This window comes from Onychomys torridus, chromosome 5 (assembly GCF_903995425.1).
Source record: "Onychomys torridus chromosome 5, mOncTor1.1, whole genome shotgun sequence".
NCBI lineage: Eukaryota > Metazoa > Chordata > Mammalia > Rodentia > Cricetidae > Onychomys > Onychomys torridus.
Window position 1 is genome coordinate 127,485,006 of NC_050447.1, and position 21,513 is coordinate 127,506,518.

The 21,513-nt window shown below is 50.6% G+C and overlaps 1 protein-coding gene across 2 annotated transcripts; it reads right to left on the minus strand.

The window, feature by feature from the left end:
* Nucleotides 1–271: 271 nt before the first annotated feature.
* On the minus strand, nt 272–21,132 carry Cltb (clathrin light chain B). Of its 2 annotated transcripts, XM_036187931.1 has the most exons (6): nt 20,815–21,131; nt 16,745–16,791; nt 6,128–6,245; nt 5,812–5,923; nt 4,015–4,068; nt 272–760 (listed from the first exon to the last, which is right to left on the minus strand). In XM_036187931.1, the coding sequence occupies exons 1-6, from the start codon at nt 20,999–21,001 to the stop codon at nt 589–591; spliced, it is 690 nt and encodes a 229-aa protein (XP_036043824.1). In that variant the 5' UTR covers nt 21,002–21,131; the 3' UTR covers nt 272–588. The 2 variants fall into 2 exon arrangements, with proteins under 2 accessions (XP_036043824.1, XP_036043825.1); XM_036187932.1 differs by lacking the exon at nt 4,015–4,068 and having other exon boundaries at nt 20,815–21,132.
* Between the last annotated feature and the right edge of the window lie 381 nt (nt 21,133–21,513).

Sequence of the window (21,513 nt, forward strand, 5' to 3'; positions counted from 1 at the left end):
TCAGCTGCTTTCTACACTGCAAGCTGATTCTGTTCTGGGAGCCTGTTTTCTTAGCAGAAACCCTACCTTCAGGCTTGTTAAAGAATCACAAAGAGCAAGGCTGCAAAAGTGTTCTGTGAGAGCTTGTCTTTCCTCTTGTTGGAGAGACAGCAGATATAGTTTGGGGTTCCTGCTTTCAGCTGGGAGCTCCTGAGTTTCCAAGAACACATCGTTACCTCTTAAGGGCATGAAGCTGGAAAAGTTCTTAGTACAAACTGAGCCCTGACACCAGTTGCAGCTTCCAGAGAAATGAGGATAATAATAAATAAGTGTAAAAAGAGTTAACATACCCTTTAAGCCAAGAAAAAAATACATCAGGAGGGACGGTCACAATTGAGTGGACTGAGAGGAGTCATGAGGGCTGGAACATGGGGCCGGGGGAGTGGGGTTGACAGGGGTAAGGGTCCCACTTCCCAGCTCCCAGAGATGCAGAGGAACAGAACAGGCTGTGTGTGTGGCAGCTGCCAGAGGAAGTTCCACCCTGGCTGAAGCAGCTGCTCCTCTGCCCCAGCAAGGCCCGCGCTTTGTGGCCATCCTTACGGCAGGCACCTAGCGGGACAGCGGTGTCTGCTTTAGGGACATGAGCACCGAGCGCAGGCGGGACACGTCTTTGCACTGCTTGCTGCTCTTGGGGTTGAAGTCACAGAGCTGAACCACCTTCTCCCACTCTGTGCCCGCGGTCTCCTCCTTGGATTCCTTCACAAAAGCCTCTTCTGACGCCCTGAAGGTGGAGAGAGGACAGAGGTTTTCATGGTTGTCGTCTGGGTTTCTGGCATTCTGCTCCCATCAGTCTGGTGTGCAGCCTACTCTGGGACATGGGCAGCAGTCTCCCCAGCCCTGTTCCCTTTGACTTCAGCCACCAGGAACAGTCTCGACATAAGAAACCTAGGCCTAAGTGTGAAGGCCTAAGCCATCAAGACTCAGGGCTTTTGAGTGTCACCCCCTCCTCAGAGGGTTTCTCAACGCCTCATGACCTATTGCTTTTTGTTTGAGCCTGTGGTTCACTATGTAGCCCAAACTGCTCTTGAACTCTTAACCCAAGAGATCCTCCTGCCTCAGCCTCCCCGAGGCTGAGATTACAGCTGTGCACCACTGCACCTGGCTAGCTTGTTCTTGTCACTTCTTTCCCAGAGTGGGCCTTATCTGCTCAGCAAGGCCTTCCCAGCCTGGGCACTCTGTTCAGTCTCTCCCTTCCTACCTTCCCTTTTGTTTTGTTGGTTTGTCTGTGTTTATTTAAATGGCGTTACATATAGGCCAGGCTAGGTGCATAGCCAAGGCTGACCTTGAACTCCTTATCTTGCTGAGATTACAGGTGTGTGCCATCACACCTGGCTCGCTCAGTATCTTTCCATCATGAGTTCCCACGGTAGGGTTCCTGGTACAAAAAAGCTACCAGCTTTTTTTTTTTTCTTTCTTTCTTTCCCTCTTATTTTTCAGTACTAGGGATTGAACCTGGGCCTCAGACATTCTGGGTAAGTCTACCACTGAGCTGTGTCTATACCTCTACTTCAGCTATTTTCAGTACTTCAAGACCTTGACCAAGAGGACCTGCCTAGTCACCTAGTCAACTGTGTACTGGATGTAGGATTCTCTACAAGCATGTCTGGCTACAGAAACCTGAGCTCAAAACAGTCCTGTCTGGATGGAGCCACAGCCTGGGGAAGGTGCTGTTGGAAGCTTTGCTTTAGTTGGAATCATGTTAGGATAAAAGCTGGGGTGCTCTCTGCTTCAGGAGTCTGCTTATTTTGATGATACCAGGTGTTGATCTCTGTCTGTATGACAGGCAAGAGCTCTACTACACTTAAGAGTTTCTGGTTGACAGTTTTGAGACTCACTGATTTAGAGTGCCCAGCCATAAATGGGGGACATCTATGACACACACCAGGGTCAGTGGCCGTAGTGGAAATAGGGCAGAAAGATCTTATAGAGCCAGAGCTCAGGAGGAGTGGAGAGAGACAGTGTCTTCTGGACATGACAGGACCCTTGCAGTCATGAACTCACAGCAACTGTGGTGACCTGTACAAGATCAAACCAGTCAACATTCTAGCATGGAGTGGGAGAGGTTCACCAGCTATATAGGTTCCCTCCCTTCTGGGGGAGGGAAAGTCAGTTTTGTTTAAGGGTGTGGCTTCCGGTGAGTCCACACTGAGGAGTTTATGAACAGCACAGATTGGACTCAGTTATTTGGGAGGGGGAAAAGAGGATACAAAGTTGGGGGGAAGTTAGGAGGTGGATCTGGATGCTAGCAGAGAGCTCTCCAGGTGATATCACTGTGCTATGCTGCTAGATGAACTGGCCCAGGCTCAATGATGTGACCGTTTATCGTGATCTTGCCTTTCTGCAGTGTCCTCAGCTAGCCTGTGAGGAGAGGCACGGCTTCCACTCTTCTGATCTGTTCTCTGACCTGAGCAGCCAGTGTGCTGACAGGTCTATGCTGTGTGGGGCTGGACAGGGAGTGTGGATGAAAGCTTTATCCTTAGAGCTGCCTGTCAGGGTCAAGAGGCTCCCATCTGTCTTTACTGCTAATCCGTGGGCTATGCCTCGCAGCATGGGCATTACCCTAGAGCTTGTTAGGAGCAGGCTGAGCCTCACCTCGGTCCTGCAGAACCAGAATCTGCTGTGCTCAAGACCCCTTGGAAATGCGTGGGCAGGTGGAAGGCTGAGAAATCTCGATTCCAATTCTGTCTCCTTCGGAGCCTTCTTGGGTTCTCTGGACCAGTTCCATGGGTCCAATAGGAGCACTGAGCCCAATAGTGTTCTACAGCACCCACACCTGCCAGGTATTCCTTTCCCATTAGAAGCCTTCATGGCTCCCCACTGCCTTGAGGGTCAAATCTAAGTTTCTGAGCCTAGCAAAGGAGAGTGAAGCTGGAGCCCCACTTCAGGTTCCACCCGTCCTACGAACCCTAGCCCCTCAGTCCTCTCTCGACTCTGCTCCAGCTGCCTCTCCACCTAGAGTCCTCCTCAACCCTCACTACCCAGCAACTCATTCTTAAATCTTAAGGTGCAGCTGGGGGTCATGAGTCTGAATCATGCACTGGGTCCCCAGTGAAGAGCGTGGCTTCCAGAGCTCCTAATATAATGTATTCCAATCCATGAGCAACTTGCAGAGGGAGGGCTATGTGTCTCTTCTCTCTGTTTGACCAGTGACTGGCATAGCATTAGTACCAGCAGGTAAGGGCCAGATGGGAGAAGGAGGGGGTGGGTGGAAGGAAAGGAAGGCTGCCACCTGCTGTGCCCTGTGCTGTGTACAGAGGGCCAGTGCAGTTGGCAGTAGAGGCTGCAGTGGCATGTGGTTCAGTAAGGCCCAGCTCCAGGGGGGAGCAGTAAGGGAATGTGAGAAATCAGTAAACAGTCCTCAGAAATCACTGTCTTCACTGTAGCTTCCCCAATACTGCTGTCCAGAACACACCACCTATCACCTGGGGCTGGCATAAGAGGAAACCTGCTTGCCATGCCAAATCTAGCGCGGCACAGTTCCAGCCAGTTCACACCCAGATGCATAGGAGAGGAGCTGCTGTGGAGTGGGCAAGGGTTCATGGTCAAGTCAGTGTGCCTAGGGGTCGGGGCAAGGGGTTGACACATGAAGACATCTCTTACTTTGTGTTTATGCCTTCAGCACCCTGTGCTTGGTATTTGACCAATAAACGTCCCCTTCTCACCTACCCATCTCCAAGAAGCATCTCAGAGAGGAGCTAGGCTGCTGTGTCCTCTGTCTCTCCCGTGTGAGGCTGGGTAGTGCATCCCCTTCTCCGCCCTACTTGGGAACTCTAATGGGCAAAGCTGCCTCCAGTTTGCTGGAGGGACAGACAGAAGGATGGAAGGCAAGGACCACAGGAGTCCTGGAGTTTGCCTCCTGCTCTGACCATTGCTCTGAGCCCAGCCACATTCATTGATACCACACAGACAAGAGACTGCAAGACCGCTGGGCTGCCCTCCACAGCTGCCTCTGCAGAGAGCAAAGGAGACACGTACACATAGCCAATGATATGCGCGTCTGGCTGCTGGTAGAACGCTTTGTCAGCGACCCTTGAGGAGAAAGTTAGGAGGAAGAGTTAGGGGGGGAAGACAGACAGCAAGACAGGCAGGCACAGGGTGAAAAAGAGAGAGAAAGAGTGTGTTAGTACCTCCATAGGAGACGTGTTAGGAAGTACAATTCAAAAGCTAACAATCGCCACGAGAGTGGGGAGGCCTGTCCTTTGATGGCTTCCTACTGCTCGGTGAGGTCTCTTCCCAGGGTCCTTCCAATGTCACTCCCATACGCCACCTACTTCCTAAAACCATTCCCTCTACATTTTGCCTCTCTGTAGACCAACACATCACACGCTCCCAGGTCTAGAATGTTCTCCCGTATACCAATCCTTCTTTCCTAATGAACCATAGTTGTCCTTCAAAGACAAGTCTCTAGGCCAGTGGTTCTCAATCTTCCTAATGCTGGGACCCTTTAATACAGTTCCTCATATGGTGACCCCCAACCGTAAATTATTCCATTGCTACTTCAAAACTCATTTTGTGGGGGCTGGAGAGATGGCTCAGCAGTTAAGAGGCCTGGCTGCTCTTCCAGAGGTCCTGAGTTCAATTCCCAGCAACCACATGGTGGCTAACAACCATCCATAGTGAAATCTGGTGCCCTCTTCTGGTGTGCAGGCAAACATGCAGACAGAACACTATATGCATAATAAATAAATAAATCTTTAAAAAAAAACTCATGTTGCTACTGTTATGAATCGTAATGTAAATATCTGATATGCAGGATATCCAATATCCTGGGGGGGGGTGCGATCCACAGCTTGAGAAACACTGGTCTAGACATGTTCTCTAGCATGCTAATCGCTTCCTTGCTTCTATGGTCTTCATGCACGAGGCCCCAGTGGATCCAAGTTTGGCTGTACAGGTGTGACTCTCTCCTCTGAACTCCTAAAGTACACAGAGGGTCCTCATGTGACAACCAGTGTCCAGCTTGGCATGCTGCGTTTTGATTGCCTCTCCCTCCAGGGAAGATCTTGTATCTTGAAGGCCACAGCATCCAAAGCAGGAGAACATCCGTTTCCACAAATGTGTTCTCTGGTTTGCACCCGTGCCCCCTCCAGGCTTGTTGTGCTCTGCAGGATCAGCTGCCCACACTGTGGTCCCTGTGGTCAGATGCGACTTCCACCCTTGCTGGGTCCCAACATTGCAGAGCAGCAGCCTGAAGCTGCTGTTCTCGTACAGGGGTGTGTGTCCAATAGTAAAGCAGAACAGAGGGAAGCAGAGCTGAGTGGCAGGGAGATGAGATGGAGCTGATTGTTCTTGCTCCAAGCCAGTGCCCTGGGCTTTTCATTTGTACAGGCCACTAATGTCCTTTCATCCCTTAGTCACACTGCTTTGAAGTACTGTCTCTGTCATTTCTCCAAGAAATGACATCTCATTCTCAGGCTGGCTTTCCACTCCCTTCCAGGCCTGGGCCCCCTCTAAGTTACCTACAGAAGGCTCAGGGTCCTGGAGAGTCTAGTCACACTCCAGTTCTTGGTACCCATTCTGCTTCCTCTTGGTCACGGAGAGGGATAAGGGCTTAGGAGTGGGTGTGCTATGAGGAACCCTAGGCTTCAGCAGCTCTTTTCTCCTTGTTCTTACTATATCACCCATCTCAAGACAGTCCCCAACACCACTCCCTCCAGTGCCTCCGTGGCTCCCTCATCTTCTCACGGCTCCCTCATCTTCTCACGGCTCCCTCATCTTCTCATGGCTCCCTCATCTTCTCACGGCTCCCCTCAGGTCCCCAGGCTCACTCACCTGTTGTTGATCTTGTTTTTCTCAACTTGTTCACTTTGGCGCTGCTTCCACTCCTCTAGGTCCTTTTTGGCTTTCTCTCGCCACTCCTGTTCAGTCACTTTAGAGGCAGCGTCTGTGAGCCCAGCAGGAGAATGAGTACAACAACTTTTCTGTGGAGAGCAGCCACCCCAGATGCTCCACCCCTGGCCCCCAGACAGTAGCCGCAGGACCCACCCTCAGCCAAGTGGGCCTGCCTGCACAGACCCCAAGCATGCCACTGCCCATGTCCCAGAAGCCATCCCTGCTGGAGTCAGCTCTTCCCCAGCTATGCCCTCACCCAACTCCTGCAGCCTTTTCTTCTGTTCCTCTCTCCACTTCCGGATGCTCTCGGGTTCCTGAGTCAGCCTGTCTGCCTGGGCAATCGCAGCATAGCCATCGGCAGGCCCATTAGCCTCCTACAACATAAGCACAGTGTTCCCAGCCCCTCACGGCTGCCCTGCTGTTGGCGCTGCTCTTACTGCAACCAAGACAGCCCTCAGATGAGGCCCCCCACCCCACTGCCACCCAGTGACTGTACCTTTACACTCTCTGTTCCCTCTGCCAGCACCACTGCTCCCATGTGGCCTCAGGCAGGTCACTCAACCTCTCCCTTTTGTTCTTCATAAAACAGGGTAAATTATAACACCCACTCCAATAGAGTTGATCCAAAACTGAAATGAGTTCTAAAACTACATTTGGGGCTGAAGAGATGGCTCCATGGTTAAGAGCACTTGCTGCTCTTTCAGAGGACCCAAGTCCAGTTCCCAGCACCAATATGGGGGCTTAAAACTCCAGTTCCAATGGATCACATTGCATGCTGGTGGTGCACATACATACATACAAGCAAAACACTCATACACATAAAATAAAACTTTTTTTAAAAAGCTGTAGATGTCATCTGTCTTGCACACAATGAGCCCCATGTGCTACTACCATCATTAAAATCTGTTACATTGTGCTATATGATACAACTTATTTTACACAGTCTAACATGGCCTCATTACTAATGTGCTCCTTTGTCCATCAGGGTGTCTGTCACCTTTGTGACAGCAGGGACCTTGTCTGTTATGTTGTGTACAGAGCCCACCATAGTGCCGGGCACACAGGAGACAACAGACACTGCTGAGTGAACATGCAGCCCAGAGACAGGCAGAAGCATGACTAAAGCTTCGCCATGGCAGTGGGGGAGGGGACGGCTCAAGAGATGACTCAGCAGTTAGGTGTTTTAGGATATTTGTACTTGGTGTCCAGATGTACTTTTTGTGATTGGTGTGATAAAAAGCTGGATGGCCAATGTCTCGGCAGGATTTCCAGGAAGAGAAAGTAAGAGTAGGAGGAAGTGAGGCGTGCAGGAGAAGCCAGGAGACATGGGGAGGAAACAGGAGGTGCAAGATGGAAGAGAGGTGACACCACGAGGTAGAACATAGATTAATATAAATGAGTTGGTTTAAGTTATAAGAGCTAGTTAGGAACAAGCCTAAGTGTGGTGGTATTGTGTTCCCCAAAATATTGTGTGTTCCCTGAAATAAACATATCTGGGGTCAGAGAACAGACAGCCACTAGAACAAAGCCAAAAATGGTGGCTAGAAAATGGGAAGAGTAAGCCATAACAGAAGTTGGGCGGTGGTGGTGCACACCTTTAATCCCAGCACTTGGGAGACAGAGCCCGGCGGATCTCTGAGTTCAAGGCCACTTAGAAACAGCTAAGCATGGTGACCCCAAGCCTTTAATCCCAGGAACCCAACCTTTAATCCCAGGGAGTGGGGGCAGAAAGAGAAAGGTATATAAGGCGTGAGGACCAGGAACTAAAGAAAAAAAGCATGTAGTGAGAAAAGCATGTAGTTAGTTAAGCGTTTGGTTGGTTAAGCGTTCAGGCTTTGGAGCAACACAGTTCAGCTGAGATTCATGTGGAGGAGGACTCAGAAGCTTCCAGCCTGAGGAAACAGGATCACCTGAGGAACTAGCAAGGTGAGATAGCTGTGGCTTGTTCTGCTTCTCTGATTTTCCAGCATTCACCCCAATAACTGGCCTCAGGTTTGATTTCATTAATAAGACCTTTTAAGATTCCTGCCACACCTAAGCTATAGGCCAAGTTTCATAATTAATAAGAAGTCTCTGTGTCATTCATTATTTGGGAGCTGGTTGGTGGGAAAGAAAAAGACTCATTACAGTTAAGTGCATGACTGCTTCTTCAGGGGACCCAGGTTTGATTCCCAGCACCGACATGGCAGCTCACAACCTTCCATCACTCCAGCTCCAGAGGACCTGACACCCTCTTTTGGCCCCTGTAGGCTCTGGGCACAGACTTGCATACAGGCTGTTGTGGTTTGAATGAGAACAACCCCTATATTATAATATATTTAAATGCTTGGTCCCCAGTGGGTAGAACTGTTTAGGAAGAGTTAGAAGGTGTGGCCTTGTTGGAGGAGGTGTGTCACTGGGGGCTGGCTTGGAGATTTCAGAGCCCACCTCATTGCTAGTTAGCTCTCTTTGTCTCATGCTAGTGACTCAAGATGTGAGTTCTCAGCTACTACTCCAGCACCATGCCTGCCTGCCTGCTGCCATACTCATTACCATGATGGTCACGGACTCTGACCCTCTGAAGCTGTAAACCCCAAATAAATTCTTTCTTCTCTAAGTTGCCTTGGCCACGGTATCTTATTACAGCAATAGAAAAATAACAAGACACAGGCAAAATACCCATACACATAAAATAATAAAACCTTGTTGTGGTAAACTTGGACTCTAAAGCCATACAGTCCCATTGCTGAAAGCTGGAAGATGTGTGTTTGGCTGGGGGAATTCCTAACATATCAGTCCTGACAAAAAATGGGACTCATAGTAAGATAACCTCTCAGACTTGATGCTGGGATTTGATGCAACAGTATTTGTAAAGTATTTTTTTCCTTTGTGTAGAAACAAGGCCTCATGTAGCCTCAAGTTCAGTTAGAACTTGTTCTAACTGAAGATAACCTTGAACTTCTAATTATCCTGCCTCTACCTCAAGAGTGCAGGATTCGCGGTTGGGGATTTAGCTCAGTGGTAGAGTGCTTGCCTAGCGAGCACAAGGCCCTGGGTTCGATCCTCAGCTCCACAAAAAAAAAAAAAAAAAAAGTGTAGGATTCAGGTGTGTGCCACTCTACCAGGTCTATTCAGTGTTATGGATGAAACTCAAAGCTTGGTGCAGACTAAGCAAGCACTCTACCACAGAATGATGGCTTGGTGGGTGGCATTAGAATAAATTTTTCTTTTCCAATTTATTTATTTATTTGTTTGTTTGTTTATTTATTTTGCAGAGCTGAGGACCGAACCCAGGGTCTTGTGCTTGCTAGGCAAGCACTCTACCACTGAGCTAAATCCCCAACCCCTGTTTTTGGTTTTCGAGACAGGGTTTCTCTGTGTAGTTGGTGCCTGTCCTGGATCTCGCTCTGTAGCCCAGGCTGGCCTCGAACTCAGAGATCTGCCAGGCTCTGCCTCCTGAGTGCTGGGATTAAAGGCGTGCGCCAGCACTGCCGCCCCACACATTCTATTTATTCATTTGTACGTGCCAGAGAGAACCTGAGTGTGGGGTTAGAGAGCAGCTCGAGGAAGCTGATCTTCTTCTTCCACAGTGTAAGTTCTGGGATTGAACTTGGGTCCTCAGGTTTGGAAACAAGTGCCTTTGCTGCTCTGCCATCTCACCAGCCCATCACTGTCATTTTCATTCCCATTGTACAGAAGAGACACCAAGGCCAAGAGAGCTGGGTAGATGTAGTGGGGTTCAGATCTGGTGACAGTTGCTACAGCTTGGGACAGAAGTGTTGGGGGTTGTACCCTTTGGGTCAGTATGGATGGAGACCCTTTTTTCCTGAAGGATGGGAGTGTAGATCCTGCCACCATGCCTGGCTGGTGCTCTGCCCTCCACTTTTCCTGTGGGCACTGACCCCACAGGGCTCCTGCAGTGTGCCCTGCCTCCTTACTCCACCATAGGCATTTCCACCTTGGGATCTCCTCCTCCCAGCATGTTCCAGGCTCCTCTACCCCAGTGCCTCCATCACAGTCTTCTCTACCTCTATATCCACCCAAAGCTCCCACTGTGCGGGGCAGGACCTACTTACGTTGCAGCCCCTCTACCCCCATGGTGGTCCCTGTCCTTCAGGCATTTACTTGGCTGTCAGCATCGCTGTTGTTTAGTCTTCCCCACAGGACAGCTTCTGGGAGCCCTCTGTCCCACCACTCTCCTGCTCACACAGTAGGTGCTCGATGAGCTGTGGCTGAATGCGCCAAGACCCCAGAGCTAGCAGTATGTGGCTGTAGGAGGGAACTTGGTAAGCATTTCTGTGAAGCAGCAGGGCTCCATGGCAGGTGTGGAAGCAGTGAGGGCAGGGCCAGCCCTGGGCCAAGTGCCCAGGTCAAACATGCCCATCCCTTGGACTGGCTGATGCTTCTTTCCTACACAGAACCACACCTCATCAGACCGTGTTGTTGAAGCCAGAACCTTGTGTGTGTCCTTGAATTTTTCCCTTATCTGTCCCATGTTCAGTCAAACAGGAAACGCTGTTGGCACTCTCTAAAATGTGTCCCCAGGCACATTACCTCCCTTTCTTCCCTTTCAGCCTCTGGTGATTGTGTCCTGGATTCAATCCCCAGATGCAAATGACCCATGCAAAGCCTAACTAAAATAATGTCCTGTCCAGTTTTAAAAGTTCCAAAAGCTGGGGGCTGGAGAGATGGCTCAGAGGTTAAGAGCACCGACTGCTCTTCCAGAGGTCCTGAGTTCAATTCCCAGCAACCACATGGTGGCTCACAACCATCTGTAATGAGATCTGGCGCCCTCTTCTGGCCTGCAGTCATACATGCTGTATATATAATAAATAAATAAATCTTAAAAAAAAAAAAAAAAGTTCCAAAAGCCAGGCATGGTGGTGTACGCCTTTAATCCCAGCACTAAAGGAGGCAGAGGCAGGTGGAACTCTGAGTTTGAGGCCAGCCTGGTCTACAGAGTGAGTTCCAGGACAGCCAGGGCTACACAGAGACAGCCTGTCTCAAAAAAACAAAACATTGGAGCTGGAGAGATGGCTCAGAGGTTAAGAGCACTGACTGCTCTTCCAGAGGTCCTGAGTTCGATTCCCAGCAACCACATGGTGGCTCACAACCATCTGTAATGAGATCTAGTGCCCTCTTCTGTATACATAATAAATAAATCTTTAAAACACACACACACACACACACACACACACACCACCACCACCACCAATAACAACAAAACCCAAAGGCTTTCCACTGTAATTTGAACAAAAATCCAGTGTCTGCTCTCTCCTGCTCCCTGGTTTCTGTTTTGGTCAGTGCTCTCTTGACACACTGTCCTTGAACAACTCATCTGGTACCTCCCCACCCCACATGTCCTAGTCTGGAGCTCTCTTCCCCTTAGATCTAGGGCTCCATCTTCACTGACCTTCTCTGTCTAATTCAGCCCAAAGCTAGGAGGAAAGTTTCCCACTCACCGTGGCGGCCATTGTTTGTTTTGTTTCTTAGTAAACTGAGAATAAATTCAGGTCCACTGAGCTACATCCCAGGCCTGCCCCTCCCACTTGCTTTTTAAATTACATTTATTTATTTTATGTGTGTATGCACACACCATGGTGTAAGTATGGAAGTCAGGATAATTTGCAGGAATTAATCCTCTCCTCCCACCACGTAGGTCCCAGGGATCAAACTCAGGTCATCAGGATTGAGGACAAGTTCTTTATGGTGAGCCATACTGCTGCTTTTCCCTCCCTCCCTCCCTTCCCTCCTATTTTGAGACAGGATCTGCTAAGTTTTATCCAGGTTGGCCTTGATCCTCCTGCCCCAGCCTCCAAGTCGCTGAGATTACAGGCATTGGCCACCCCCTGGGCTCTGGCACTTTCCTAAGCAACTTCTCTACAGTTAGCCTTCCTTCGCATCTCCTCATCAGCCACTGACCCTGAACTATGAAGTTATTTCCACAACGGTGGCCTCTGTATTGAACATATGCAGAGTTTTGTTTCTTGTCATTATTTCCTAAATAGTATCATGTAACAACTACTTACAAAGCAGTTATGTTGTATTAGGGATTATTCATAATCTAGAGATAACTTAAAGTACACAGGAGGATGAGTGTAAGATACATGCAAACACTATACCATTTCCCTCACACATACTGCTGGAGATCGGACCTGGGGTCTTGGAAGTGTCCTACTAAGCCACACCACAACCCCAATACTTCACCATTTTATTACAGTAACGTGAATCATTGGATTTTTTTTTTAATATCTCCAGAGTTCTGGTGGAATTCCATTTGGATCCCAGGGGACAACTGTATCTTATTGTCCTTGGAGCCCTTTCCCCAGCCCTCTAGCCTCCTAAAAAAGTCTGCTCCCCAGGACTACAGAGATGGGACCCAGGTTCAATTCCCAGCACCTACATGGCAGCTCACAATGTCTGTAACTACAGCTCTGGGGTTTTTTGACACCCTCACACCGACATACATACAGGCAAAATACCAATACACATAAAATAATAAATAATATTCTAAAAAGTACGCTCTGCAAACGCAAGGCCCTGAGTTCGGTCCTCAGCTCTGGCAAAAAAAAAAAAAAAAAAAAAAGCTAAAGGACCAAGGAGGGCCGGTGCCTTCAGGAAACTCTTAAGCCTGTGTAGGTGCTAACAGGTGTGGGAGGAAGCGTGAGGAGGCACTGGAGAAGCGTCCTGGGCAGCATCTCCTGTCTGTGTTGTTACACTCCCACCATCTCCAGAAACCTCACCTAAAGTTAGGATTCCAGAGCACTGGTGACTAAACGGATGTCTCTCATCTTTACAATTCCCCTTAGAAAGTTTTATTGCCTTTGTTTTATAGGTAAGGGGACTCTAGTTCCAAAGTGCCACGGTCACCCTTGGCAAGCCAGGTTCAAATTGAGTAACTGGGTGTGAACATGCCACAGGACAGCTGACAGCAACACTTCCGTCTCCTGGCTCCTACGTTGCCCTTTGTCCCCTTGGTCCCCTCTGCCCACCATCACCCCTGTGCTGGGGATTGAGTCCAGGCCCTATGCATGCTAGACAAATACTCCACCACCCAGCCACACACGCCAGCCCCAGCCTAGCTGCTGGGAAGTGATCTTCTCAAGATTAGAGACTTTGTCTCACACACACACACACACACACACACACACACACACACACACTTTGCTGCCTCCAGGCCACTCCTTAGTTCACTTAGTGAACAAGTCAGTAACTTATAAGAAGCTGCCATGGTTACAGAGTACTTTTCCCAACAACCCTGTAGGGACAACAGGCCAGGGCCTTGAATTCCCATTTTACGAATGAGAAACCAGGCTCAGAAAGGTTAAGTCACTAACCCAAGGTCATCCAGCTGGGAAAGCCAGAATATGAATTGTAGGTTTCCACTGCTGTCTGTGGTGTGGGCATGAAGCCTGGGCAGCTCCTGGAGCAGTGCTACTGCACACCCAGGGCAGTGTTCTACAGCACCTCCCGTACCTGGAGGTAAATGTGGCCTGTTCCAGGGCCAGGATATGAAGTCTGCCCAGGCTGGGACCACTTCCTACACCACATAAGAGGCCACTGATGTGCTATGGGTGGGGAGTTAGGTATGACTCCCATTCAAGCAATCATATCAGGCCTGTATCTGTTGCCTCTTGGGGCTTTGCTGACACATCCCTCTATACAGCAGACTCCACAGGCACTCTGGATGAATCCTGAGCCAAATGTCATATCTTCTGTTCCTGCATATATGCTGTTCCCTCAGCCAGGACCAGCAGTGAGTGCCTCCCTAGGCAGCCTCAAAACCCACTTCCTGTGTCACTTCCCTGTTGGGCTCCCAGACTTCAGCTCCTGCAGTTACTGAAGCCATGTAACTAGAACTGCTAATAAACCTCCTTGAGAAGAACGGGGATAATAAAAGACACTGCGTAATGGGGTATTGGGAGGATTAAGTAGGTTAATCCCTGTAAAGCTCTCAGTTGGTTTTGGACACAAAAACACTCAAGCTGTTAGATTTTTTTTAAGGGCTTCAAAATGTGCCCCATGCTAGCCTTGAACTTATGACCCTCCTGTCTCAGCATTACCCTCAAATCCAAGCCCCTGGGCTATCATGACTTCTCTCCAGGTTTCTGTACTCCATTAGAAATGAACTCTGGGGACAAAGACTCCATGGCTTTGCCTTCACATCCACCACCGCAGCCCATGCCTGGCCCACAAAGAATGTGAACCGAGAAGTGAATGAACAAATGGCTGATTATGAAGCCGGGGGAGGGCCCAGGAAAGGCGCTGGACACTGTATCAGAGAGGCCTGGCTTAAAGAGCCTGCTCTGCCATGCACTGGGTGACGACTGTTGAGAATAATCCCTTCCCTGGGCAACTCTGATTTCAAAACTGTGAGATGCAAGTGACAGTATCCACTCAAGGAAACTAGTGAAGCTCACATAAAGCAACAGCCATGGAATCCATCAGCCTATGGCCCATTCACATAAAACAAAGTATGACTACTGAGCCACACTGTCATGTGGCTAGGGCCCTCACTACCTGACAGTGTGAAAACAGCAGGGTTGCTGGCAGGCAGGTCCTGAGAAATACTTCACTGGCTTATCTCCTGGTTGCTTTGGATTTATTTTCCTGTCTGTGCCAGTAAGCATCAGAGGCCACAATGAGGCTCATCCATATCCATTTGAGCCTCCTGGGTAGGAGATGGGGTCACTTCCAGAAGGCGTAGCAACCCAGAGCTATTGTGGCCATACTAGTGTCAGAAGAAGTAAGAAGTACTCTGAACTCCTCCAGAGCTCCATTGAGGAAAAGGCTGGGGATGGCCAGGAGCCGAAAGCAGGAGGCCACAGACAGGCCAGCTGATCTCCACCCAGCCTCCTGCCACACACCCGCCCCTTCTGAGGGACTTCTTGCTGGCCAAGTGCATGCTAAAACTCCAGGGATGGCCAGGATGATGAGGTATATCCGCCTTTAGGCTTGAGCAGCTCAGGCTAAGCTGGGCTGAGCTGTTGATTCCTCTAAGTAGCTCACAGGAGAGGAGCAGAGATGCCAGGGTTGGGGGAAGAGGACTGAGGCTGGAGGGTGGAAAAGAGACGAGTTCTACAGGGGCCCTCCAACCCTGTCCCTGGCCCCCATGGGGCCAGAAGGGCTGGAATGGGGGCTGGTAGCATCCCTTCAGACTGTTGGGCCTGAGGTTTGTAGCATAGTCCACCAGGAAAGACTGAGACACAAAGGCTCTTGGATGTGCCGGGATTGCACAGGCCAAGGCTTCCACCCTGCAATTGCATGCCAAATACTGCTGTGCTCGTCCTAAAGATAGTGTTCTGGGTCCAGCAGCAGAGTGAAGCCCAGTTCAGAGTGTACGCCCATGCAGGTAGGAAGGAGCTTTGCTACTAAACGAAGTGAAGTCTCTTCCATGACCCTCCCTTGCCCAGGGAGATTCTAGGGCAGCATGAATGTGAAGGGATTCACAAATCAATGTGCCTTATAACCGCAGAGAATAAGAATTACTGCTGAGACTGTGCTCTTCAGATCCCCAAATGGAAAGTGATGTTGGGTGGGGGTTGGAGGGTTCAGGGTCAGGAGAGCCAGATCATCCAAGTGAGGAAAACTCCAGCAATGGCTGATGTCACTCTGTGACACCTGTGAATCTCAAGCTGCTGTCGGTAGAAAAGTGAAAGTATGCTGCTCAGAATGTTCTAGATACTCTTGCAGTTCCAAGTACTGCTCCAGCATGTCTACTTTAGAACAAAGACCTTTTGAGTCATTAAAATCCTTATACGTGTTCTTAGAGCCCAGAAATGGCCTGTCAAAAGTCCTAACAGTACAAGAATAACACTTATTCCTTAGCTCTGCTATACTCAACTGAACATGAAGCTGAGGGGTCCTAGGGAGAGACTTTTCTAACTCCCTGATGTTGAGTCATTTTCCAGAAATGGGGCTAGGCCAGTTTTCCTGTCTAAGGACAAGCCCATCCCACTTACATAAGAAAGTATTGTTTATTCTCCCAGGACTCAAGAGGCCAACTCCTCCACAGGGTGGGGCTCAGGAGATCAGGAAACTGCAGGCCCCAACATGGGTGTCTCACCAAAGTCACACAGTGGAGGCTAGGCCCCACCTAGACGTCTAGGGTTCTGGGGATGCCATTGGCATCTGCACCTTCTCAGTCTGTGTGGTTTTGTTTTGTTCTGTTCTGTTTTTGTGGAGATTTAACTAGGAGCTTCTCCACTGAGCTCCATCCCCAGACTATCTTTAACTATAACACCCTCTACCCTCATCCACATTTCCCTGTGGTGGAAATAGGAAGCCAGGGCCTCTCAGTCTCAAGACTACCATCGTTTACAACTGGAATGCCTTTCCCAAATACTGTGTAAAAGTTAAAGAAACGAAAGTGATGTGCCACGATGTTATATTATTCATTCTGCACATTGGTTTAATCAGGGCATGTATGCCTGCGAGGACAGGAAGCTCTGGTAGTCCTTTGTCACAGGAGCTTTGATTACCAGTCTGCTGAGGCCCCTGATTCAGGACATCTGGGCAGTTTCTAGTTTGTCTTTGTTAGAAATCACCTTGCAGAGGATCTGGGGATCCTTTCCCAGTTATCCACTTAGGAAAGATTCCGAATTAATCTCCAAGTCAGAGTCCACTCAGTTAAAGTACTCATTTCAAGTCAGGTCAGCCTCCACCAGAAGCACCTGCTTGGGCAGAGCTCTAACTCCTTCGTCCCACGCCACTCCTTCCTGAAGCTAGATACCCCTGAGGACAACCCGAGCGACTCATTAGTCCCTGTCTCCAGTGGTTGTTCCCTCCCCAACAGGACAAGAACGCAGTAACACAGCAAGCAGCAAGCCCTAAATGACCACCAATGGAGACAAAAGCTACGGAGCCTGGGGCAGCCTGTCTCTCCTCTGCTTACCTGAAACACATCTCCATTGACTGTAGTCCCCATGTCCTCGGAACCAGCTGGAAAGAGCAAGGAGAAAGGATCATTCATGGTCCAGCTGACAAGCGCAGGGTGCCCTATGGTGGCCTCAGGCCAGCCTGTGCATACACCCGTGGGTATACTGACACCCTCCCCCACAAACATAATGGATATGTAAACAACGGAGTCCCAGACCTTGACTGTTCCCTATGCACCCACTGTCGTACTTAATGTTTACTACCCCCCTATATTAAAACTTAGTGACCCATTTTACAGATTCTCAAGTGGAGGCTCAGAAAGCCTATTGTGATTGCTCAAGATTACCTAGCCAGGGCACTGTTCCTTACCTACCTAAAGTCAACTGTGGAGCTGGGACCTGATAAGTAGACAGGGGTGCTGCAGGCTTAGGGAGAGGCCACCAGGGATGAGGAAGAGAGGGGTCTGCCTCTGCACGTCCTGGTGGAACCTTGAGCAACCGCTCTGCCTGGGAGAGCAGGACTCACAGCTCCCCCTGGGCAACACTTGGCCTAGTTTCCTCTCTCTGCCCCTCCCAGGGCTTCATTTTGCCTTCGCAGTGACTCCTCCCAACCACTCCGTCCAACATCTAGTTAGTCACAGATTACCTGTAGCTTCTGCTGCTACAGCGACCCTCAAAGTTGCCTGGCCCTCTCCCTCCCACACCGGCCCAGCCTGTGCCCTCGCCAGCTCATACCTGCACACCTGCTTTGGTTGGTCTGTTCTGCTAATGGCAAACACCTAGAGGAGCACCATGACTGTCTTCTTCAGAGCCATGCCCATGCAGGAGACCTGGGCCTTTGTACAAGTTGTCACTAGATGCTGAATAAACAAATGAATTCCTTTTTTCTTTTTTAAATGGTGAGCAACTCACCTCCTACAGGGAGCCTTAGACTACATCCTCTACTTCCCCGAGGCACTAAAAAAGGTCTCATCTCTGGGGCACTCCAGAATACTACACAGGATGCCCCACTCCTTACCAGGCTCTGAACACATATTTTTCCCAGCTAAGGGCTCCTGCATAGAGTGGGCGAACAGAGACAGTTGGCCAACTGAGAGCTGAATTGCTCTTCGGGGCTGTTGTACTTGGTAAGGCCTCTCTGAAAACTGCCATGCCTCCAGCTGTGAGCCGAAGCAGGCCTTATGTAGTCACCACAGGATAGGGCTGTGAACTTCCGGCCTGAGCCTGGAAGGACTGAGGGGGGTACTCAACCCCCTTCAGTCCTCTGCCACAGGTATAAATTAGAACTTATTTCCAGAGTCCAGCCACGATTAATCCAGATCTACTGGAACAGCTCCCACCATGCCCACTCAGGGTTTCTACTGTGCAGGAGGCCTGCTCTCTAAATGAGGGTGAGCCCAAAGCGGGATGAGTGGTAGCAGCCTCCTCCACGGGGCTTCTGGGCAGCTTCTCTACCTAGCCTTACCTTCCAGGGTCCATTCCTGATGCTGTGTGCCTGTAGGAACAGCCTTTGGAGAAGTTGCACTACCTCTCTTGGCAAGGCCACATGAGTTTCCTGGTGCCCACCTTGGCCTCCAGAAAGATGGAGCATGGTCAGCCTCTTTGGGACCACATACACCCCCACTCACAGAATCACCAGAGTCTAATCCACAGCGTTCTCTGGCTCTTACACATTTATGGTCCGAGTCTACAACAGAGCCTACAGAACAAATACAGCAAGTCCCAAGGATAAGCTGTTCCCTGTGGGGCCTCCTCAGATGCCTGGCCCGTTTGGGAATCCAGAACATCCCCGTGACCTTCTGAGGCCCAGCAGGGGCAACAGGATTACACAGAGCTGGCCCATAAGTCAGTCAGGCTAAGAGCCCAGAGAACTGGGTGTGAAAGTGTAGACTATTTGGGCCCTACCCAAGGCTAATGAATGGAAACAAAGTGTCCATGGCTAAAACCCGCTGCAGATCTGCTCAGAGGGAAGGCTCTGTGGGGCTCCTGGCTCAGGCCTACACCAGACAAGGCTTTCCCCAGGGCCTACTGAGAGCCAGCATTACTGAACTCGGCATGGGAGCTGCTCATCAGGAAACCCTATTGTCAAGGGGAGGTCACTCGGAGGTATGCCTTGCTGTTGGAGCCAGCTTCTTCCCAGCTCCTAGAAGGCCCAGGCCATTTCCCTCAGACCATCAAGGCTCCTGCCACTCCCTGCAGCTCAGAGGAGGATGGCTGCCTAGCACCGGCTAGGTTAAGAGCATCAGGTCCATTCTGTTTGTGCCTGAACACGCGCTGAGCTCCACTCCTGAAGTACCTCCTTGTTCCCCCAAACTGCCACTCAGGAGGGCAGCTGGGCACCTGCAACATCAAATGTAGGAGTTTGGAAGACTCTCAGAGGGCCATGTCCCTGGCAGCTTCCCCAAGAATGATCACCCACTGTTCCTCTCCACATCATCTCATATCTAGGGTCAGGCAGTGCCCTACTGTCCAGATTGTAAGTCCCTGGAAAGATCACAGCTTGCTAAATCCCAGGCCCATATGGCCATCCTCAGCCTGAACTCCATCTGCCTTTCTCATGAGTTTCTAACGACCTGGGACCTCCTGATAAGGGCAGCATGTTCTCAAGGGGTAACTGGACAAGTGAGTTCCACGGAGGAACCTGAGCAGGTTCCCTGGGAAAACAGGGGCCCATGCTGAGGAACTGAGAGCTGCTACTTCAGACCTGTACAGTTGGCTTGGTTAGACCTGCTTCTCCTTGTCACATCCAATCATCTCCTAGGCAGACCTGCACAGTTAGTCTTTGGAATAACATAGTGTGGAGCTAAGAGACCTGAAATCAAGCCCCAGACCTCACTCATGGCTGTGTGGCCCTAGGCAAGATACTCAAACTCCAGTTTCTTCTTTTTGATTATTATTATTTACACTTTATTTACTCATTGTGTGTGTGTGTGTGTGTGGAGGGGGAGGTTTGGTGCACACATGCACGTGAGGTCTCTCTTATCTGTGAGTTCCAGGAACCAAACTCAGGTGTCACCAGGCGGATTCACCTTTACCCACTAAGCCATCCTGATAACCCCTCAACTGGGGATGGCAACACAGCAAAATGTTGATTGGAAGAAATTTGACTGTTAACGAACCTTGTGAGCATATACATATAATATTTACTTGCAACAAGCCCATTGAACCTCCCTAAAATTACAACAAAAAAAAAAAAAAAGAGAAACAAGGTCTATTAGGAATGTACCCAGCAAAGTCCATGTTTTTTTACTAAACATTTATAAGAAATTGTTTCTTGAGGAAGATGTATAAATGATAAACATAACATTGCAGGAAACAGGTCCTGAAGCCACCCACAAAGGCCCTGGACCACCTTTGTGAATCCACTAAACAGACAGTTAACCAACAGGAAGGGTAGGACTCATCCCTTTGTGCTCCTGTCCAGACTTAGGGCCTGACACATGGAAGACTTGTGTGGCCAGGGGACGAAGGACTCAGAATCGGACAGAGGGGTTTAATTCTTGGTTGCTACTTCCTAGTTGTTTTAATAGTGTATCTTTTGAGGCTTCCTGTGGCCAGTTCTGAAATGGGTTCAGTAACGTGTGTGAAATTATTAAATGTAATTAACATGTCTCCTCCACTGCTGCAGGGACAGCAGGTGGTCCCCAAGGAAGAGCTGCGAGTTCCTGGAGTGCCCCCTGCTTCCCAGCAGAATGAAGGCTAAGCCCTGGGTCAGGAGGACTGCGTTCGTCCCACACCTGTACCTTAGCTAGGACACTGGGACAGAGAATGACTCTCAGAACTGAGCAGGGGGAGGATTCCAGAGCCAGACAGTGGAGGAGCTGGCCTGGGGATAAAATGTCACGACTAAATTCCTGTCCCCAGAGTCAGCGGATCCAGTCTCAGCTCAGACTCCAACTCATTTCTCGGGCTCCTCCCTGCCTTCCCAGGCCCCGGCGACAGACACAGCCCCCGGGGTGCCCCTGGTCAGCCCAGATAGCCTGGCCCCAGACGACTGCAGGGATCCAGGCCGGGTCTGCCCGAGACTGGGCCTCCTGCCCCCGATGCTGGCCTCAGCCCCCGGTTCCAGGCCGCTGCGCTGACTCACCCCCGCTCGCGAGCCCCGGCTGCGCAGAGGCCACCTGGTTGCCGGCAGGTGCCCCGAAACCCGGGTCATTCTCGATGCCGGCAATCTCGCTCTCCTGCTGGGCCAGAAAGGCGGCCGCCGGGTCCTCCTCGGCGGCCTCGGGGGCCCCGCTCTCCGACGACGAGAAGAAGCCGAAGTCCTCAGCCATCTTCCCCGCGTGGCTGCTGTCACCTCCCGCCCGCGCCCGCGGCCCGCACTTCCCGTCACCCGCCCGGCTCGCCTGTCACTGCGGCTGCAGCGGCGGCGGGAGGAGCCGCGGCGGGAATGTGGTGACGTCAGCGGCTGGGGGCGGGGCCCGCGAGGCTCGGTGGTCGCCCCGCCCGCGGCGCAGGCCCCCGCCGCCCGAGGCTCAGCTCGCCAGCTCCGGAGCGCAGGGCTTGCGCGGGGCCGGCTCCGGGTCCATTCACCGAAAGTTTCTTCGGGAGCCGATTTTATGAGCTGCGTGACACGACCGTCCTCTTCCTGCGTGAGAGGAGGGAACCGAGGCTGGGAAAGGCTTGCGTACCCGGTGGGTGCAGCAGAGCCTCGTTCACTTGGCCCAAGACTGCGTGTAGCATCCCGCCGCCCTCTGTGTGATGATCCCCTAAAGTCAGGATGGTTCCTCTTTCTCTGTGTCTTGGTGTTCATAAAGGCAATTGGCCCATTGTTTTGTCCCTAGAC

Coding starts and splice junctions, on each gene's coding strand:
- Cltb (XM_036187931.1), bottom strand. CDS start 21,001: ATGGCTGAGGACTTCGGCTTCTTCTCGTCGTCGGAGAGCGGGGCCCCC. Junction 16,792..20,814: donor GCCGGGGCTCGCGAGCGGGG/GTGAGTCAGCGC, acceptor TGCTCTTTCCAG/CTGGTTCCGAGGACATGGGG. Junction 5,924..6,127: donor GAAAAGGCTGCAGGAGTTGG/GTGAGGGCATAG, acceptor CTGGGCTCACAG/ACGCTGCCTCTAAAGTGACT.